Here is a 22,651-nt window from a genome sequence, read left to right on the forward strand (position 1 = left end):
TGCTTGCACGCTCATGTCCGTCAACTCTGTGATAGCTCCTGTTAGCAGTGTTCATACTGTGTTAACAAATGTTGCAAATGATTGATGTTGGGTAGTTTGTTTACGTTGTGGATATGAATATAGAATGGACTACTAAAAGCAACTCATCATGGTCACTCAATTGACGGTTTTCAGATAACGTTAGCAATCGTGAGACTAGCATTTCCCTCCTCAGGTTGCTAGCTGGCTAACGTCATGCATGCTACTGATTAACCTTAACTTTGGGATAGGTCAGTGATGCAGTCAAGTATTATTATCAGATTAAACAAGATTACTTTGTATGTTGCTGCATTTCAGGATATCTATAAAGACGCATATCTTATTTATGCGGCATAAATAAGATATAGGTTTCATATTACAGTGTAATATGAAACCTATATCTTCCAGTAATATAGATTTCCTACTTAGCATTTATATCAAATTATGTACAGCATGTTTATATTGCCATTTGCCATTATGAAAATCTATACATGTAAAATATAGTTAGTAATTTTTAAATGTACCAGTGACTTACTTAATTTATTAGTCTTATAATGCAATTTTTCAGTAGGCCTACTGTAGATTCAAAATTGTATTTCTGTAAAATCCCTGAATATTTTCTCTTGTATGCAGGGTCAATGCTTAAATATGTTCAAGGAGGATCTCAAGGACAGGATGAACCATCCAGTAGTAGTGCCATCCCTGGACATCAACCACCAGCCATTGTAGACCCTGCAACAATCCCTAGCCAAGAAGAACAAGAACCATCAACCACCAGTTCAGGTACAGTTCCATACACAAGTACCACTGAGAGTCCTGTCACTGAGAGACTATCAGAAAGTGACACTGTGGAGACATGTGTGCCCCCTTCAACCGATCCTGCTCTTTGGCCAGCTCACATTGTAGATGCTGATCGTGTTGAAATTGTGCGGAGAGGTCCTTTTAATGTCAGCTCTGATTTTAATTTTCCAAAGGGGCCTGAGTATTTATTTGTAACAGTATTTTTAACCTCCTTTAACCTTATTTATTTGTTTAACTGTCATGTTTGTTGTTATTTAATTAAACAAATTCCACTGAGAAATTCAAAAGTATTAATGTTTTTTTTTTGTTTTTTTTAAGTGGCGGGGGGGGGGGCACCATAAAGCATTTGTGCTTAGGGCACCCAAATGGCTAGCAACGGCCCTGCCTGTGGCTCCTCACCTTGTTTGCTCTCGCTACTTAAGGCAGTGACTGAGAGCACCTCGCCGCTGGACTATTGAGTAACGCTCGTCAGTGCTACTTTAGCCTCAGCCAGTTTTTGAGCTCTCTTCGTGAAAGTTTTCCGTGTTAACTCTTGTTCTCTGTATACAGATTTCTCGTGCTTGGTTTGGAAATCTGGACACCTAAGCCTGTTCGTGAGTGCCGTAGTGAGAGTGGCGTGTGTGAGGAAAGGACCTTTCCAAGCGCGCCGCTCTGCCCAAGTGGGGCGGAGTAAGAGAGGACACTTTTCCCAATTCTTCCCTGTACCCCTGGGAACCCTAGCCCCCTTCTCCTTCACCAGTGTATAGTGCACCAGGAGTGTGTAAATAAAACCAGTTTTCTGTGATTTCAGTCTGCGCCGAGTCCTCCCTGCTCCCTCGTGACACATTTGTGATTTCACTGTATTGCTGGCAAAGACTGAAAATTTGAAGTGAAGTAACTTCTCTTCCTGTTCCTCTTGCTTATTTGCAAAAAGGAAAATGCAAAAGTAAATGCTCTCTGTATCATGCTCGGGCAAGACAATAATTCTTAACTATACAACTTAGGACTTTTTTTTTATTAATGTAATCAACAATCAAACACATTTTTAGGGGACACACAATTTTCATCTGTCTCTACTTTGGCTGGCTGGTAACAGCAGCACACAGTACAAATGACAAGAACTGATAATAATACAAATAATTGTCACACTTTTTTTTTTTTTTTTAGTTATGGTCACATTTGCTAATGATTGTTTCATACAGCAGTATACCATATAGCACAGGCATTTTTTTTACATGTATTTTTCATTTTTAGAGTTTTTAATGAACATGACTGACAGGGGATTTCTTTAAATCACCCTTTGTTCAGCTGAGACACCTGAGTTAGAAAACACAAACACTGCAGATTTTCTTTAACTCGCGAGGGCAGCCATGGAACGCAGGATCTGCGTCTCATCTCTGTCTGCGTTTTTTATTTATACAGTTCTGTGTGTGTGTGTGTGTGTGTGTGTGTGTGTGTGTGTGTGTGTCAAGGTAACAACGTCACTCAGAGCAGCGGGTTTTTCCCTTCTCTACTCATAACAGAGCTGAGCTCTTCTCTACATCTAAATGTTCTTTAAAAACAAGAAGCAGTTAGTATCTGCATAGGTTCATCACAAGTTACTAGGTGAAAAGTCACGTAGACATGTGCTTAATGAAAGGATACATTTCATGTAGCTGATCACATATATATACAATTTTCCTTTGACAATGACCTTGAATGTAATCAAATATGATGTGTAACATGGGCCATATCAAAAACTGTCTTCTTCCACTCACTTTTTATGTGATTTGAAAACATGGATTTTATTGGTTAAATGCTACAAGTCCTGTTTGCAGGCTTTACAACAGACCACTGGAGGATTTGGTCCTGATTGGTATTTGATGTTTCCAAGCCATAAGTAACAATCTCAGGCTCAGTGTATTTTTTTTTTTTTTTTTTTGCATGATTATTTGTTATTGAGTGATTTCCATAAAATTCATCTAAAAATATTACGGAAATCACATTACCAGTTATACACCAGTCTAACGATATCAATAAGTACTATCTTCTTTAACTGGTTGATGATTACATGACTTACTTGCCCTTGTGCTTAAAACCAAGCACATTTGGGGAAGACTGAGGTATGCTGCAATACATCCTGGAACTCAGTTTGATTTTTTTTTTTTTTTTAAATGCTGGAGGCCAGACAAAAACAAGCTAGCGTTCTTGCTTAATTTGAATTGCTGTTTGGTTACTTTAAGTTACATGGTTATCCTGTATCAACATCAGTGTGTTTAATAAGGTCTTGATATTCTGTCATGACTGACAGGGTGAGGGTTGTTAGTAAATGTTGCTGTCACTAAAGACACATTTACTGATTTTTATTACTTATTAATTGGATATTTTATTAATAACAAAATGGGCAAATCCATTTAAAAAATCCTGCAAGTGTGGGTTAAAATGACCTGTTGCGTCTAGCATGTCTTTTTGCAAACCTATGAAAAAAAGTCAGCTTCATTTCCAAAATCAGTTGCAGCTGATTTTCAATCAAGTGTGGCAGTTAAAAAAATCTACTTTTGAAATGATTCTATTTCGTACAAGAAATAGTTTAATAATGTTTATTCTTCCCAAACATATCATTCTTCCTGTCTCTGAATTTCATCTGTATCTGCAGCCATTTACGACAGACCTATGTATCAACAAACAATAACTGCTGTTTGATGAATTTTACTTCAAAACTGTAATATTGCATTCTAAAGAGTCCTAGAATGTTATTAGAAAGCAAAACTTAACTTGGGGAATTGTAATATGTCGCAGCCATCCCTGATTCGTGTTGAAATATCCGACTCTCCAGATTTAATAAATTCTGTGATTGATTTTTTCATTTGCTATCATCTTTAATGACGTGGATTATTAGCACACACAGAAATCCCGGTTATTTTAAGTGTCTCCCCCCACTCGGCATTAACAACAAGTGGAAGGAGCCTCTTAACTAGGAATTTCCTTTGTTTCATCCTAGTTTTACAGAGGTTCACTTCATTTAAAAGTCATACTTTACATCTTGTTTTAGAATTTCATGTGCAGGGACATAAAAGTCTGTCCTTAAAGCAACAGAGCAGCGTTTACTTTAACTGCTGTCCAACATCTGATATTTATGACATTTACACAAAAGTCAAATTAGTAAGAATAAAAAATGGGACAGCCTCGTGTTGAGTGACGTAATTCCACGCCCGCATGCCCTTTCTCTCAGTGCGCGAGCTCGAGAGTCCAAAGTATAAAGTAGCGCGAGCGCCTTAAGTGGGACGGGGTGGGGGGGAATGTAGTCGATAGCGAAGGACACACAGAAGCGCACACTCCTGCGTGCAGCCACATCTGGCTTTACAGTGGAGCACAGACCATATGTGTACATGTGAGCACTGAGGAGTGGAGGGCTTCACAACTCGATTGAGGAGTAAATATAAGAAAATGGACCCGGAGTTATGGATTTAAAGTGCAGAGGACTTGAAATGGGCGGTCTACTGGTGGCGTTGCTGCTCTGGAGTTGCCTTCTGTCGGCGGTTGACGGTACGTTTACTTTTTGTTCACAACATGGATCCTCAAGAAAGGTGGAAGCACGAAAGCTGATAAGAACACTGGTGAACACGGTCCGACCCTGCCGTGCATTTGTGCACTTCACTGCCCTCAAACGTTTTCCACATTTGGTCAGTCTAAGTCTAGCAGCGATTTCTTGTGTCAAACTTTAGATTTTTATATCCCAAGGGCAAACCAACACAATGGAAGTCTTTAAACTTTGAATTGGTGTTGGCGACACGCTCTATGAGAAAGCTTGTGTAACCAAACGGACCCCTGCTTTCCCCCTCAGTTTTACAGCCGTCACAGCCAAAGGAAAAGAAATTAACTTTAAAGTCAGCCTGGCTATTTTGTCGGGCCTCGGTAGCTCCAGCCATTCGTGCTCGGTGTCGGATGTCAGCCAGTCTTTCTTCTGTAATGGTGCAAATACGCCGGTATGTTTATTTGAGAAAGAACACAGCAGAGAACAAGGCAAACATTTTCCAATCAGGATCGATGTCTTTATAAGCATTCCCTTCTCCACCGCCTGAATTGCGCTATTACTATTTAATCGTCTGAAACTGCTCAGCGAGAGGCGGAGCTTAGTTTTCTCTCATATGGATACATTTTTGCAGGTCCTGGTGCTTTCTATACAGCCCCTTACAGATCAGGCATATTATTTCATGCTCCAATAACTCATATAAAATTAACTTCTAAGAACTCTAGCTCCCTTTAAGCTCACTCGATTGTTTTTTTAAGGTACAGGTGAGACCGATTCCAGATTTGTTGATGAAAGTCGCAATCTTTGCGCTGTTTTACAAACTGCTTTTCTACTTTCCGTCAGTGTCACTGGGTAGTTAGTTATAACTTTGCATAACACTAATTTATATAAGAAGAACGGCCAAAGTGGAGGTTATACTTGGACTTCATTGTAACTTAACAGTTTGAGATATATGCCGCACCTACTCAGCTATTTTATCATTAAAATTTTCCTGAGTCAGCTACCTCATCATGTTTTCACTGAGTTGGTTAGCTGGTGTGTGTGTGTGTTAAAATAATCTTACGTGTTTTACTACTCAAAAAAAGAACATGAAGTGCTGACTGTGTAAATTTAGATTATGAGGTTCAAAAAATGAACCACTATCCTTGACTAGATAGTAGAACTAGTAGATAGTAGATCCTTTAGATTTTCATTATTCCTTTTTATGATCTCTAAGTAGCTCATACACTTTCTATGATATATTTCTGATTATCTTTTAACTAAACACAGCCAGAGAAAATGCACTAACTACTCACTCATTACTTATTACTCCAACTACTTTCAACCCTCTAGTAGTAATTCCTTCATGATTAACCTTACAGCTGTGGTATTAGGTAAGGAACAATTCTAAGCTTGAGAGCTGGGCGAGTAATTTTATTTTTTCTTTTAGTTTTCACTTCAGTTTAACTGTAGAGAAGACACAGTGCTTTTTATTTAACGACATATAAATAACAGCAATAATTTTTTTTAAAGGTTAGGGACTTAAAGAAAACCTAATAGTTGATAGAAAATAAAATGAATTATTGCAGTATATAAAAGATACATTTTATGTTAGTCATCTGCAGCACTTAGATGCTGCAAACATGTTAATGCATCCAGTAAAATACTAATGAAGTCTAATTTGTGAGCAAAGAATACTTTTTAAACACATTTTGTTACTAATATTTGCATCATTTTCATTCAGTAATGGTTCAACAGAGGTCCTCTAATTTTGTTCGAGTATGTTTAAGTTGTATTTTGCTAGTTTTGCCTCAGCTCGACTGTGTCATCGTTATAATTTAAGTGTCCTCTTATTTAAAGTGAAGCATATTTAGTTAGTAAGGACTTCAGTTTTGTCTTAACAGTTTTTTTCTAACAGCACAGTAGGCCAGATGAAAAATCCCTTAGGCCTGTTGTACTATTTTCAAGTGAAATCTTTCACACACTTTCAGATGTGTCAAATGGTAACAAAGTCCAACAATAACCTGTTGCTCAAAGTAACATATTTATCTTGTACCCTTGAGAAAGCATGACTCTGTTTCTTATCACTTACAGTTGAAAAGAGTAATGTAAAATTAAAACATACTGTGTACAGTGTCAGTACTGAACTCTCACCAGCCTCTAACCTCCACTGGTACATAGTGGAACTTTAGGTCCACATCACTGATATAACCATAAGAAAATTCATCCAAATCATGTATGTGTTTCCTACAGATCCACATCTAGGATGTATTTGTATGTGCTTGAGTCTATGCCTTTCAAGAAAATCTCTCATCCTGAACTCAATTTCTCCCATTTTGGACCTCAACTGACCTTGTTTTGCTCTTTACCCTTGGTAACCATGAATCACTTCACCACCTGCCCCAGGTTCGTTGTAGTGTGGTGCTTAGCAGATTTCCAGAGAAAAACAGTTGGAGCTGACATACACTCAACCACAGGATGAGATCCTTTCTGGGAGGCCACTGAAAGACAGAGGACTGCCACAATAGCAACATTAGCTACAGATTATGCAAATAATATACCTGGCTGGCCACCCAGGTATAAGTAGTACACTCTGTGTGTGGAAACCCTAAGATCGCTTTGCCTGTTAGGAACATGACTATTAATATGCTGATTGACATTAGAATATAGCAATATCTATACACAGTATCAAGCATTCCATAGTTAGCATTTTGCAGCACCACAGTGATTGTGTATTAATTCAGTTCAATTTTATTTATATAGCACTAAATCACATCTTGATAATAATGAATTACAGTAGTCCAGCCTAAAAGCAATAAATGGAAGAAAGCAGTCCTACATATTTGTTTAATATGCGCAATGAAGAACATATCCTGGTCAAAAACTTATGCAGTTTTTTCCTCACAGTGTTACTGGAGGCCAAGGTAATGCTGGCTTCCAGTAAGCATCTGGTTAGACACCATGTTTCTAAGATTTTTAGGGCTGAGTACATTAACCTCAGTTTTATCTGAATTTAGAAGCAGGAAATTAGAGGCCATCCAAGTCTTTATGTCTTTAAGACATTCCTTAATTAACTGGTGCGTGTTTTCAGGCTTCATGGTTAGATAAAGTTGGGTATCATCTGCATAGCAGTGAAAATGTATGGTCTGCATTCTAATGATACTGCCTATGGGAAGCATGTATAATGTAAACAGAATTGGTCCTAGTGCAGAACGCTGTGAACTGCATAATTAACCTTAGTGTCTGAAGAGGTTAATTAACAACTTGGAGCCTAAGACTTGGAGTCTTAGTGCACTACCTTTAGTCCACTGTCGGAGGCTGTAAGAAGATCAGTTGTTTACTAATGCCGTTTCTGTACTGTGATGAGCTCTGAAACCTGTCTGAAGCTCTTCAAATCAACCATTCCTCTGCAGATGATCAGTAAGTTGGTTTACAACTACTCTTTCGAGAAGTGGTATTAGCCCTTTTGTTAAACACATCCTGGACACATGTGGCACACCAGAGCTAATGCTGTGCTAAAATGCTGCTCATTCAGTGCCTCCAGTGTAGACACAGTTACTAAAAATGTGCATGAGAAGGAATAGTTGAAGTGGTCCTGAAAGAACAATGATATCCTAAGCATGTCTGTACACAGCCACTGGCTAAAAAAAAAGGTGCAATACCATGCAAGTGTGTGTATGTTGACAGGTTGCCTTGAGAAACTGTAAGACTAGATGAATGGCACTCATGTCTGATGTTTAAAATGTTTTAGTACAGACCTCTGCCTGTGTTGAAACAATTCAGTTCAATTCAAATCAGTTTTATTTATAAGGTGCCAAATCACAACAGCAGTCACCTCAAGGTGCCTTACATTGCAAGGTGAAGGCCCTACAATAATGCAAACCAAAAACAGCTAAATGCCAGCAGCAACAATACAGCTACATTTATAATACTGTTGTTCTCATTCACATGTTTTTTGTGTTTCTGTTGTCAGACATTATTACAATATTGGATGGAAAATGAAATGCTGCTGTAACTGAATCTCATAAATGCCTCATGCTAACAAGTTACTGTGGCACAACATCGAAATTGTTTTATGATTAAGATGTGAGGATGAAAAGCGGATGATCACAGTTGAAAACAGCTAGGCTGTGTGTTTTGCCAATGTTCACAATTAATATAAAGAACAGCTTTGGGCCTTCTCTGGTGTGGCATACATCAGGGTTTTGCAAATCCACACTTTAACACCAAACTCATGTTCTGAGATTTACAAGTTGGGATGTGTTTGATCTGTTACTACTAAAAAGTTGATGTGATTTCCAGCCTTGCAGAAACTCACTGAATGAGATGCATTAGAATATGAGAAGGGAAGGGAAAATGGTTTAAGGGCAGGAAGGGAAATCTGAGGAGCTAAACGTGAGGAGAAGGGGTATGGTAACAGCACTGAGGAGGAATGAAAGTACTGGGTTTATATCTTTTCGTGTTTGCATTAGCCTGGTTGGAGGCTCTATGCTGTTTGGATTTTGTAAAAGCCTGATGTAACAAATGGAGAGAAACGAAGAGCGGGAGAAGTAGGTAGGAAGAAAGAATGAGAGAGAAAATAGGAAAGAACTAGCACAGGTGGAGAGAGAGGAAGTCTGTGGCAGTCTACCTTGATTTCTCTGGGGTCCACTCTCTAACGCACACACTAACCATGTTCCCCACTCTTATCATGCACATTTTTCTCATCCCGATTGGGGAGGTGTGAAGAAAATCTCTTCCTTCCTTTTAGCCCTTCACCAAACACACAGACGCCTTTGTTAAGATGGGTTCTGATAAGAAGTAAAGAGAGGGGGGCCTGCTGGCTTTCTCCAGGCAGAACAAAACAGGAGAGCTGAGAAGTTGTGTGTGTTCATTTGTGCATGAGCGTGTATGCATGGAAAGGAGTTCAGCAGTGCATTGCCTACTCTTTCAAAACTTCTTTTGGAACCCTTCTTTGTTTTCAAGCCCCCACCCCCACCACACACACACACACACACACACACACACACACACACACACACACACACACACACACACACACACACCCCCTGTCTTTCTCAGGACTTCTGACTTGACTGACACTGCAATCATAATGTACCGATTCAGATTTAACACACACTGTTGGCTGTAGGATCACAGAGAGACTTGGTCCTTACTTGGAATCTGCCACAGGGCATTGGCATCTTAAAATATAAATAAACAGTTTTCCAATGATGGAATCATCAGGAGAATTTTGATGCCCTGCACCTTTAGTTTGATCCAACTATGGAAAGTCATGGTGTAGGACTTCTTTCAGAACTTTTTATTAGGGGCGACAGTATAAAAGATGTATGTAGCTTTCAGGCCTGAAAGGTGAAGCCAGTGCAGAAGTGCCTTAAACCTGCCTCTTGTATAGAAGACGGTGAATAGAAGTTTTTGGGAAAATAGATCTTTAGACTTTCCTGATAAGTTTATGGGCTGATTTGCTGTTTCAGAGGAGGAATATCTGGGGTAAAATTTTAGTCAAGGTTTAGTGTGGTCATAAGTTTTCTTCTTTGGGCTTTGGCTGCTCGCTTTAGGGGTCACTACTGTAGATTTATTAGATCCTATTCATAGCATCCTCCTCTGTTACACCAACCCTCTGCATAACATCCTTTACTACAGCCACAAACCTTTTTTGGTCCTCTTCCTTCCCTCCTGCCTGGCAGCTCTGTATTAAAATTCTTTTCCACACGTGTCCAAACCATCTCAGCCTTGCTTCTGTAATTTTGCCTGAATCCACTCAACCTGAGCTGTCCCTATGATATCCTCATTTCTTAACATCAGAGGTGGCAAAAGTACCTACATTCTGTACTTAAGTAGAAGTACAAATACTAGTTCTAAAAAATTAGTTAAGTAAAAGTTGAAGTACTGATTCAACTTTTTTACTCAAGTAAAAGTACAATTTCTGAAATGGACTCAAAGTAAGAAAGTAAAAAGTAGCTCTTTGGAGGATGTCTCTACCAGCTATTTTTTTTGGTAAAGCTAACTGAACCTTGTGCTAAATTAATGTAATAATAAAATAATATTAATAGATGGGAATACAGACTTAATATTCTAGTCTGTTTTTTAATTCTAATTGTAGGCAGCTTGAATCAGAAGAAAGAGGGGAAAAAAAAGGCTCTATTTTCTGTTGCCTACGTTATAGAGGGTGACTTTGCCTCTAAACAGGAAAATGAGCACAGTCAGGAGTTACAGTGGGTATCAACCCTAAAATCAATTGTAGTGGCTCAGTGCAAGGAAAAGAATCACTACTCACAATATATAAAAACAGCTTCAGTAGATTTTTTTTAGTGTACAAGCTGTGAGCAGCTGATCTGCTGCTCTTTGTGGATTTATAAAATTGAATTGAGCCAGATGTCAGCAGATGTTTCATGAGTTGTCCTGGCCAATTTCCATTCTATATACTGACAGTACACTGTTTATGCTGTCTTTATATTAGACAGTATACGGCTGGTATGAAGCATCATCAGCTAAAGTTCATATTAACCTCTGCTACATTTCATGTAATCAAACTTTAACCATGACCGCACAGCCACTGTGCACCAGTCCAACACACTGTTGTTTACTTTAAACCCATCACAGTACAGCAAACTAACCTGTTCATCCTGCATTAACCTGCAGAGTATATTCATGTAATCTTTAAATAATACAGTTAGTCTGCCTTACTGTGTTTTGCAGCACGTTTCACAATATGAAAAAACAATTCTATACATACAGATGCAATATCTGATTTACTGATCGCAACCACATTGACTTCCTCTTACAATCATGAGCTCTTCACAATAAAACAGAATACTTGAAAAAGTGAACCATATGTAATGCAAATGCTCTTTTAATCTTAAACACATTGGAATTTCTTTTAATATTAGTACAAAATTTTTTAGAAATGAAAACACCTGAAAGGAAGCAACTCGAACTGACCTCTGGCACATCTGGGCCAAAACTCTGCATTAGTATCCCTCTCGCTCAGAGTGTCTGCGGGTTAGGTTAACCTCGCATTTTTGAAGCACATTGAAGGAAATAAACGGTTGAATCAGGAGTTCATTCCAGAAACGTACCAGGATGTCAGGAATTACACTAGTGGACTCTGGTGGCAGATCACTCAGACAGACACAGTTGCAGTGAAGGCAGGTTTATTTACAGTGAGGACGAAATGATAAACATAACACTGGAACGAGAAAGCACGCTGAACGGCAAACTCAAACTGTTTGCCACACGTTTACTACAGTCTTGGGCGAGGTATGTAAGGATGGAGACCGAAGCGGGGATGGCGTGGACCAGTGGCAGTGCAGGTGAGCAGGCTGAGGTCTGGAAGAGATGAACTGAGGTAGTACGGAAAGGTAGGCAGAGATGACAGGCTGAGAGCTGGGCAGTGAGCGTCACGATCAGTGAATGTCCTGCTAATCAAAGTTGTACATAACAGACAGTTGACATGTTACCACTTAAGACTGAGACAATAATCCAGCACCTGAGAGCTGTCACGCTGCTCCTTAAATAGCCTGCCAGATGACGCCCGATGCGCCGCAGGTGCGTTGGAGAAACCCCCGATTTGTTTATAAAGAAACTAACATAGTTAACACTGACAGACAGACAAATCTCACAACTATACTGCTGTTTTTTTTCTTTTGCCGTCAGTTGTTTTTTTTTTGTTTGTTTTTTTTAAGTTTGCTTGTTTCGCAAGTACTTTCAGCTTGCAGGAAAGAGTGTACCCTTGTACAAAGCCAGGTTCAGTGGAGGAAGGAACCACCTTCTACATCACATATAAAACACATTTCTGAGATTTCAGGTTTGGATCTATGTAATTCTGGATCTACAGTTGGTGAAGAAAGTTGTAATGTGACAAATCAGCTATTGCAGCATAAATCTGGTCACAGATGGTCATCAGTTCTTATGTTTAAAACCTGACTCCCACCTCTGTTTAGGTTCATGCAAACACAGTTTTGGACTCTGTAATAGAGAATATGCTTTGGGAATACATTTTGTTCTGTCTCCGGTTGAACAAGTTTACTTGCTGGTTTCATGCATCCAGAATTTTCAGTCCAAGCATTTTGTGAACGTCATACCAGATTTGAATTAAGTGCAACAGAATGATGTTGTCAGATTTTCTAGGTATTTGTCAAGTACGGTGCTGTGGCAGGCAGGATGAGGACCCAAATGCAGGACTCAAAACTCAAAAGAATTGACTAAGGGAGGCAGCTTTAATTAAGGGACCATGACACTTAACCTGGAGATCCATTTATAAACAAATTCACTGGCAAGTTTCTCTTTTGAAAGAATCCTGATCCATTTGAGTCCACACAGGGATCCATCAGCCTAAAAGAAAGATGCAATAAATTGCAACTGGGCAATTAAATAAACTTTTTTTAATGTTGTGTAGTTGAAGCCTCCCCATATTTATGATCCCAAGTTAACTTTTCAAGGGAGACTCTTGATGTTTTACCCTTTCATAGAAACTGTCTGACAACTATTGATTCTTTTGGAAAAAAAAAAAAAAAACAAAACAAAACAAAAAAACCACTTCACTTTTTTTTTTTTTTTTTTTTTTTTTTTACAGTTGTGGTAAAATTTAAATTTTGACACAATTAACCTTCAAGTTAACTTTGTATTCTGAAATACCAGTGGAGGCATTAACCAATGTCTGTAGCTTAACAAGGGACTTACCAGGGTCTGTCAAGTAAAGAATAATGTCATCTGCCAGGAGATTTTTTTTGTTTCTGTTATCTATTTCAAAGCCTTTTATATCAGGCTCCCATCTGATCGACACTGTCAAAGGCTCAACAGCTAAAACAAATAGTGCCGGGGACAGAGGACAACCCTGTCGACTTGACCTGTTCAGTTGAAATCCGTGCATTAGTGGCAGGCTTCGCCCGGGCCTGAACAAATATGGCCACTCCAGTCTGTCAGAGGCTTTTTGGCATCACGAGTTACTGCTGTACTGGGCTCTACTTGGATTTTGAAAGATGGACATTGTTAGATAGTGAGCGATTATGAATAAATACATTTTGATCCTGGTGTATCAGGCGTGGCAAGTACTTACCAAGCCTGTTAGCCAGTGCCTTAGAAATTAATTTATAGTCAGCGTTCATAAAGAAATAGGTCAATATGATGTGCATTTGTTGGGTCAGCAGCCAGTATGTTGAAATTCCTTTACAAGTTTAGAAATTTCTTTGTCCAATTCTTCTATTGTTTGCATTTGCATTATATTTTTTAATACTTTTTGTTAATGATATTATTTGACCTTTCAAATATGCTTTTAATGTGTCTCATAGTATGAAGCGGTTGGGAGCGGAAGCACGATTGGTTTCACAGATCTGATCTTTAATAAATTACAAAGAAAAGAGGTTTTTGGAGAATTGTGGGATTTTAGGGCTGTCTGTATAAAATAGCATTTTTTTATGGAATCAAGATAGACGAGGTCAAAGCTGAGTGGTCGGACAGGATCCTGGGCAGCTATGGAGTATCCAGTGTTCTGTGGAAACAAACAAAAAAACGATCTATTCCAATATGGGAATTACGCAAACAAGAGCAGAAGGCCACAGTTATTTGGAAAAGTTTTAAACTGGATACAGTTGTAGTTGATTTGTCCAAAATAGGAACTAGAAAAAAGGTTATATCATTCCCTACCCGTATGTTTTGCTGTCCTTCTGCTATTATCAGAAGAATATCTTGAAATAAGGAACTATGACCATAACTGGGTTGTATTAATTTAGGGGCGGTCTATTGTTCTGAATAAATTTCACAATTAACTAATCAACCAGAAGGGTCAATTAAAGTTTATTTTATTGTCACTGGAATATTTTTATTTATCAGTATAGCCAGACCTCTGGCTGTAGAATTAAATGAAGATGACATAACATGGCCTACCTACTCTGTTCTATTGTAGTAAGATGGGTTTCTTGTATAAAGGGAACATTAATTTCCATTTTTCTTAGCTGGTGTTTTGGAGGAAGGAAGGCTCAGGGTTTAAGTAGTCATCATCATGGGCTCATCCGATTAGAATGAGAATAAGCAGTCATCAATCATTTGCAGGTTTTGTCGTTTTATTGAATAATGGGTAAAGGAAAGACACACATGGACTGCTATCTCTAAAAAGGACAAAGTATGTTAAGTAACTCAAAATAATACATGAACTCAGGAGACTCAAACAGAAACTCACCTCAGCTGCCGCCCCATGTGGGAGTGAAGAAAGAGTGAGGTCTAGGTGAGTGCAGTCCTTATATAACGAGTGACAGGTGAGTGCAATTAAGGCCAAGCACCACCCCCAATCAAAGGTGAGGAAAAGAAACAAGGTGCATCTGGTGAAGTGAATGTGCTGAAAGGTGAGCCTTTACAACAGCTGGTTTAAAACTTTCTTTCTTTTAACTGGTCCATTCAGCCCGTTTACATTAAAACTAACAAAGTTTATATTCTTATTCATCAATAACAAAAATGAAACTCCACAGAGTATAATAAGCTCTCTGAGAGTCCCCCATGAATGTAAAAAAAACATCTCCTTTAGCAAAATAGCAACAGTAGGAAAAACCCCCAGCACTCAGTCATCGGATCATAAGAACGGCACTCTCATTCTTATGCTCAGCCCTGTGTTTTTTGAGGAAGGAATAAACACTGTTATAAAAATTACTTTAGTTGCTATTTTAGCATGTATAGATAATTTTCCAGCACATTTTTTTCACTGAGGTTACTAAACTGGAAGTTGGTCTTTAAATTATTGTTTTGATTTTCTTTGTACAAAATAAATAAGTGATAGAGAAAACACAGTTCAATTAAACTGTAAGAGTAACCTGTGTTAAACTTTGTGTTGCTGCCTTCTTTATATTCATTTCAAGCTGATTGCCAGGTTTTTTTCCACCAACTAAAAAACTGCCAGTGTGTTGAAAGTCACTTAAATGTATCTGCTCTCTGATTCCCAGAGTTATCCCTGTCCTTGTCCATCAGGGGGGCCTCCTCTGCTTAGCTGGTTTCATACATGAAATCCTACCTCTGTTAGGAGAATCACTTCTGGACATTATCCACAGTTGTCATTTCTGCCATGTAGCAAACAGCACCGCTTCAGACTCTTTTTCACTACTGGAAGCACACTGTAGGGTTTAGGCAAGGGTGTAGCCTGAGTGTGGATGAGCATGGACACGTGATGCCCACTCACTTGATGTGAATTGCTGTAATTTCCTGTCATTTTGTTTAATGTATCTGTTTCATTACTGTTACAGTTAAGCTATCTATTTTCTCTCTAGTAACATAGCAACTTTGTGTTTGAAGTAAATATTTTAAAGAATTATTGGTTTGATTAGGTATTATTAATTTATTTTCTCTTGTTATTTATTTGGGTGTTTCAGCATGAATGATACGCAGTAGACCGTTCGCCAGCCTGTCACAGAGACATAACCATTTACACTCACATTCACACCTATGGGAAATTTAGAATCATCAGTTAACCTAACCCTACTAACTGCATGTCTTTGGACTGTGGGAGGAAGAACCCCCGCAAACATGGGGAGAACATGCAAACTCCACACAGAGAGGCCCTGAACTCAAACCCGAATCGAACGCAGACCTTGCTGTGAGGCAACAGTGCTATCCACCGCACCACCGTGGTTGCTTTTGCCTTTGTAATTTGATTTCAGTAAGAGCAGTAGAGACTACTTTCGGCTGCTCGCTTAGGGTCTCCACAGCAGGTAGATCCATATGTTTGACTTGGCAGATTTTTACATCAGATGCCCTTCCTGGTGCAATCCCCGCTCGTCCTGGCACTGAACAGAGAGCTTTTGCTTGCTAGATGAACATTGCCTTATGTTTAATAAAAGCAGTACCATGTGTCTTTTAGGGCTTGGGTATTGTTTCTGGGCAGCGTTCGTACTAACAGAGGCAGACTGGCTTCGTTCTGTGGGATTACAGGAGGCACGGTTGTGCCAAACCACAGCGTAGTAGCTCTGCCACCCTGCCTGGCCAAAACCACAAGATTCCCCAGAGGCACTGTGGCAGCTGCTGTGATCACTACTGGCTTCAACAGTGGGAGGACAACATCTCTTGAGTTACTGAACCGCACTGACAAAGACATGGGTTTATGGAATCTGGACCCTGACATTTGCATACTTACCGCATGGTTGGGACAGAGTGGGAATGCTTTCTTGTACAAACATTTTTCTTATATTGCCCTGGTTTGTTTTGTATTCTATTGTGAACTTGACTGTGTGTGGGTCTAGAATCAGCATCAGTATTTTTTATGTATATTTAATTCTGAGCTCAGAAAAGGATTGTAGTTCACTGGGCATGTGAAAGACACCACTGTGTGTGTGTGTGCCGTGCAGAGAGGAGGAGAGAACAGTTAGCCAATTTACACGTATAAAAGCAGAGAGTCAGTAGAACTGTAGGTACAGAGAAAAGGCTTCCGCTGGTGTAACACGTGCTAGAACTGCAAAATAAACTCCCAGGTGTGTGTCTCTGCATTATAGAGGGTGGATAGTGGTACCGTAATAATTGCATAATGCATTAATTTCCCCCTCTGCTGATCTTATAGGAGACACGGAAGGTTAGATTATGGAGACTCCAAAATGCATTTTTTTTCCCAATGCACTAACTCCCTGAAATGAGTGTTTGTCAGTCTTTTGGATGTTTTCCACATATTTCCAGGAAAAATCATCTTCAGTCTGTACTTGGTAAAAAGACAAAAATTAGAATATTCAGAAGAAATATAGCAGCATTTTGTTTGAAAAGGCTTCTTCATTTTTCGAGAGAATTGCCGTGATATCAGTTGAAAGTAGGGATGGGTATCGTTTAGGTTTTATCCGATACCGGTGCCAAACCGGTACTTTTGAAACGGTGCCGGTGCTTAAACGGTGCTCAAACCGGTGCTTAAAGAATGGAGAAATCAAAATTGGTCTAAAAACCTCTCATGTTCAGCTGTTTTTTTTGTAAAATGATAACAATGTTAGCCTTTTCTGCAGCTATAGGGGATATGTGGTATCACTCTTGGCTGGAAGCAGTGCTTAAACAATGGAAAAAACATAAACTTTGTCCAAAAACCTCTCATGTTTAACTGTTTTCCACTTTTTCTTTGGTCATTTTAGCCTTTTTGGCCAGGGTGAAGGGAGTATCTGCCATCAAACAAGAAGACAGCCGCATGTAACTACGACGGTGTTTGCTAGTTCACCTTACATGCATTAATGTAATAATGTGGTTAGCGTACTCAACGTTAATTACACACGAACAACATGAAGCTACTCACGCAGAGGAGAACGGCGGCTGCTGCCATCATCATCCGTCACCATTTCTGCTACGCTGACAGGGCTAGGGGCCAGGACTCTACTCTTCGGGTTTTTGGGGGATGTTGCCACACCCGCAGTAGATGTGCACGGTGTGAGGTCTCGCAGCAAGCTATCAAACACTGTGCATTTCTCGGCTTTAAAAAAACCGCTATGCGTCGCCAGGTGTTTCATCAGATTTGAGGTGTTACCTCCTTTGACAGTATCACAGTATCAGCTTAAAGCACTTGTTGCAGGCTGCTGAGTTTGCATCTTTTGCTGTGAAGTACAGCCAGACTTTTGACCACTTCGCCTTGGGCATTTTTAATCTGTAGCTCTGCTCTAAAAGAACGTACGTACCTGGCCCCGCCTACTATCCTCGGAAACGTAAAATGATTGGCTAGAATTGGCTCAGGAAAAAAAAGGCACCGAAATAAAGCACCGAAATGCTGCTTTTCGGTCTGGTTACTACCGTTTATGTCAGAACACCGGTACCCATCCCTAGTTGAAAGCTTTAGTCAGATTGCTAAAGCCAGATCCAAATTTTTTTTTTAGCAAACCAGTGAAATCCAATAACTGCTATAATATAAGCATCTTTGCATCTCTGTATGAAATAACATTGTGAGAAATCTGAGTGATATATGAAATGTTACATAAAGGATCTTTTCCATTCCAGGGTCACCGCTCCTTCTTTTTGCCAATCGGCGTGACGTGCGATTGGTAGATGCAGATGGTGTCCGAGGGGAGTCCGCCATCATCGTGAGTGACCTGGAAGATGCAGCAGCTGTGGACTTCTTGTATTCTGAACGTCTGATATTTTGGACGGATGTCAGTGAAGAAGCCATCAAACAGACTCACTGGAATCAGTCTTCTAACTGTAAGACTACACACTGTTTACTTTTAATTCTTCTGCTTGGTGAGGACTTTCTCGTAAAAAGCTAAAATAACTATTGCTGCATGTGTTAATGATTTATTGAAGTATAAACCCTTTTTCATGTAACAGTTTCAACTGAGTTTTTTTTTTTTACCTACAGCCCTTAAAGAGGCACTGGGAACAGGCCAGACTGTGGTAGTATCAGGGTTAGACAGTCCTGATGGGCTGGCCTGTGACTGGTTGGGTAAAAAGCTCTACTGGACGGACTCAGAGACCAATCGCATTGAAGTGGCCAACCTAGATGGAACCTCAAGAAAGGTGTTGTTCTGGATGGACTTGGACCAGCCCAGGGCTATCGCTCTCAACCCTGGCCAACGGTAACAAAATACACGCAGAAATGTGCAAAGATGTGTCTGACACCACTTATTTTTTGTTATTGAATGGATCAGATATTGTGTGGGGGTGTAGGCTATGCAAAATATCCTCACAATCAAACCACAGACCAGATTCTACATCAAATTAATAATTGGGTGTAAAACTGATATGGATATCAAAAATCTTCTCTTTTTTACATTTTATAACCATGGAAGTAGCTAGCTAGTTTCTTGGCTCTACTGATTCTGCTGATTTGATCTTTTATAGCTCATATTGTCCCCAATGAAACTGGGGAGCTCACTATTGTTGTTCAAAAATACATCTAATGTTGTTTTTGTGGGGAAAAAAAAACTTGTACTGTTTTTTATGATTATATTGACCTTATAATGAGTGGGGGGATGATGGAAAATGAGTCTGGCTGACTGAATTAATGACAGGGCAAGCTGAACACAGAGATAAACACATTTGGGGCACTAAGAAATAGCAATTCATCTAAAAAAAAAAAACTAAAAACACTGATACGGTGACAGTGACACAGTTTTTATAATTTTACCTCTATATGCTACCACAGTAGATTAGCTTAGATCAAATATTCAGAGAGGATGAGAATCACTCTTTACCACACTGGGTTACTGAACAATTGAGCTAAGAGCAGCTGAAAATGTTGCTGGAAATGCTGCACATACACAGATAAAAAAAAAAGACAGGTAGGCAAAGCTTTCTTATCCAAAGAGTAAAATTGTCAGTGGGTCCCAAATGTACACAGAAGGTGTTCTTTGCCTCTCTTCTTTGGCTGTAATGTAAGAAGTCACAGGGTTTCCAACCCAGACAGGTTGTGTCCCATTTAGGAGCTTTATGGTTTGCACTTTACTTTCACTGTTTTAATAGGTTTAAGAACCAAAACTGCTTGGTTAGGTGTAGGAAAAAGAAGTTTACATTTTAATATGTTTGTCTGAAACAGGTTTCTCTTGTAAATTAGACGTTGAGTTTCAATGGGAATACCTGTATAAATAAAGGTTAAAAAAACCCTGCTAAACAGCGCCTTGTTCATACAATTAGGTCCTTAAGTGTATGGATAGTGACACCTTTTTTTTTTGTTTGTTTTTGCTTTTGCCTTTAATTCAAGGCATTAAGAACATTTTTTATGAACTACAGCCATTTTTATACAAAGTTCCCCTTTCAGAGGCTTGTTTTTTTTTTAACTTCTTTTTATTATGACAAAATAAACTGCACCTGAGAACATCAGACGACACAAGGAAAATGTTGCAGGTAAATTCAGTCTGACTAGAACAGTGGAGCTGGAAATCACATTTCTTGTTATTGCATTAAAGGTATTTGACCTTTTTATGTTTAAATGTGTTTTTCCCTTAAATACACAATTTTACTGAGTTGACTCCTAAATCATCTGTGGGATCTCTGAAATCATTTTCTTTAACTTGCATTATGTATCTTTCACAGTAAGAACAGTTTTTCACCACAGGCTAAAAAACATGTCAATGACCGAAAAAGTTAGATCGTCAGATAACATTTTTTATAGAGCACGAGAACCACAGGGTGTTTCTGTGTTGGAGTTTCAGGCCAATTTTTTCCATTTTAAAGAAAATAATCATTGGTGGTGTGAGAAAAGATGAAACTCAGGCAGGTTGATTAAATTCTTATGAAGCATCTGCATTCACATTACAGTGCCAGTGAAATGTTACTACAGGTGGGGTCATTGAATCTGTAGTATATATAGAGTATATATATATGGAATCATGTTTTAAAAAACATAAATGACCACATTGAGATGCAAAGACAATATTGTATATATACACATTATTCCCAGGTTTCTCATTTCAATTCTTTAGCTACAGTTGCAGGAGTGTAAGAATAGTTTTTGTACAAATGGACTGGCATTTATAATGCTTTTCTATTCATACTGACCACTCAGACTTCTTCAGACTGCAAACCACATTAACCATCGATTCATACGTGCCTTTTATTTATTACTACACTTTATCTACCTCGCATCCAAGGCCAATTTAGAATAACCACATGACCTAAGATGCATTCCTTTGGAGGTAAACCCACATTGTCTCAGGGAGAACATGCAAACTGCAGATTCAAACCCAGGACCTTTTTTCGCTGTCAAGCAGCAGTACCAGCTGCTGCACCACTATACCACCACTGTGAGTAGCATATAGATATCAAGTCAGTATAATTAGAACAATTATTAAAACAAACGAAAAGTACAAATTTAACTTTAGTTATTTACTTCACTGAAGCAAGTTATCCAGTATTACATATCTGTGAAAGGGGAACTATACAAAACTTGCACCTTTCCTGAAATTTTTCTTTGTGTAACTTAAAATTTAAAACTTTCTTCCATCAGTGGAGGTTTAGATTAAGCAAAATAACTCCAAACCCTGACAGTAACAACATATTTATAAGATGGGATAAGGTCCTGATGGAGCTCAGGATTTTCCTGTTACCAACAGAACGTTTATCATTCAAACCAAAAAGTTATATTTTGATATCGTCCACCAACAAAAAACTTTTCCACAAAAAAACAACTAACTAATTAACTAAATAAAAAATAAATAAATAAAAAAAGAACAAAACCGTTTTGGTTTTAATGTTATGTGTATGAGTGATATATTTCTTTGCTTTTCCCTTCAGCTACATGTACTGGACAGACTGGGGGGAGGAACCTAGGATCGAGCGTGCTGGCATGGATGGCAGCAACAGGTACAGTAACTACATAAGACTGCACTCAGATCTTCTGTGTTTACAGTAGTATGCTAGTTGTAGTTTTATTTTTGTAGTGTGGACTTTTTGTTAGAAAAAAGTTACATTAAAAAGTTTAAAAAAAATCTCAATTCTAAGCATCTCTGTCTTGTAACAGGAAAGTAATAGTGAAGGAGGACATTTACTGGCCCAACGGTCTCACCATAGACCTGGTGGAACAGAAGTTGTACTGGGCTGATGCCAAACTCAGCTTCATTCATAGAGCCAATCTGGATGGATCGGCACGGTATGCAGCTTTATATCTATCTGCGTGTGTGTGTGTGTGTGTGTGTGTGTGTGTGTGCGTGTGCGTGTGTGTGCGTGTGTGTGTGTGTGTGTGGGTGTGTAAAAGACTGTCTTAGAATGAATTTAAACCAAGAGTGTAATGATGTATGCTTTTCCTCCTTTCTTTTCATTCAGTTCAGTATATGGGGATCCATATACTGTAATCCAAAACCTCAGACAGTGGTTCTTTTACTGTTATGAGTATGCTAAAGACTTCCCTAATGTTGTTTTCTGAAACATACAGCTCTGTGTTTGTGTGCACAGAATCCTTATCCACCTGTTTTATAAGCCTTCTGTTTATGAGGGACAACCAATCTAAGGTAGACCAGGAGACCTAATCTAATGGTGAACCCTCCACCTCTGCAGCTTACTTCTTCAAACGTATTCTTCCAGTCACTATCCACAGCTTGTGACGTAGGTGTCCGAGAAATCGACAGCATCGATTTCACGCTCATCTCTCTCTTTGACACTTCAGACCCGTAAAGCATTTTACATTACCGCAGACCCTGACTGTTGTTCTGGTCCACTGGTGAAAACTACACTGCAAAGACAATAAGCCAGTATAACCAAATCCCCTTTTGTTGCCTCTTACTGAGTGCAACTTTAGAGTGGAACAGAGGCTAGCCCCTCTCCAGGAGACTGGTTTCAAACCAAGCTTGTGCTTTGAGATGAGCCCAGTTATGTCAAGCCAATATCTCTCAACCCCATGCCCCAACCCTACACTAATTCAGAGAAAACAGCACTTTGTTGACAGTAGGAAGGAAAAACTCCCTTTTAACAGGTCACAGCAGACGGCTGCTCCTC

The 22,651-nt window shown here is 39.1% G+C and overlaps 1 protein-coding gene and 1 long non-coding RNA gene across 2 annotated transcripts in view; both read left to right on the forward strand.

Moving 5' to 3' along the window:
• The first annotated feature begins 766 nt into the window (after nucleotides 1–766).
• On the forward strand, nucleotides 767–1,603 carry LOC120441244. The gene is made up of 3 exons (XR_005613914.1): nucleotides 767–801; nucleotides 1,138–1,286; nucleotides 1,369–1,603. It is a non-coding gene; the product is annotated as an uncharacterized LOC120441244 (long non-coding RNA).
• A 2,471-nt stretch (nucleotides 1,604–4,074) lies between these two features.
• Nucleotides 4,075–22,651, forward strand: part of lrp5 (low density lipoprotein receptor-related protein 5) — a 48,432-nt gene continuing 29,855 nt past the window's right edge. Inside the window, exons 1-5 of the mRNA XM_031753495.2 lie at nucleotides 4,075–4,323; nucleotides 18,224–18,424; nucleotides 18,582–18,798; nucleotides 21,455–21,523; nucleotides 21,681–21,809. Of these exons, the coding sequence (XP_031609355.1) occupies nucleotides 4,239–4,323; nucleotides 18,224–18,424; nucleotides 18,582–18,798; nucleotides 21,455–21,523; nucleotides 21,681–21,809 (701 nt within the window). The 5' untranslated portion in view covers nucleotides 4,075–4,238. The remainder of the gene's footprint in view (nucleotides 4,324–18,223; nucleotides 18,425–18,581; nucleotides 18,799–21,454; nucleotides 21,524–21,680; nucleotides 21,810–22,651) is intronic.

This window comes from Oreochromis aureus, linkage group 7 (genome assembly GCF_013358895.1).
Source record: "Oreochromis aureus strain Israel breed Guangdong linkage group 7, ZZ_aureus, whole genome shotgun sequence".
Lineage (NCBI taxonomy): Eukaryota > Metazoa > Chordata > Actinopteri > Cichliformes > Cichlidae > Oreochromis > Oreochromis aureus.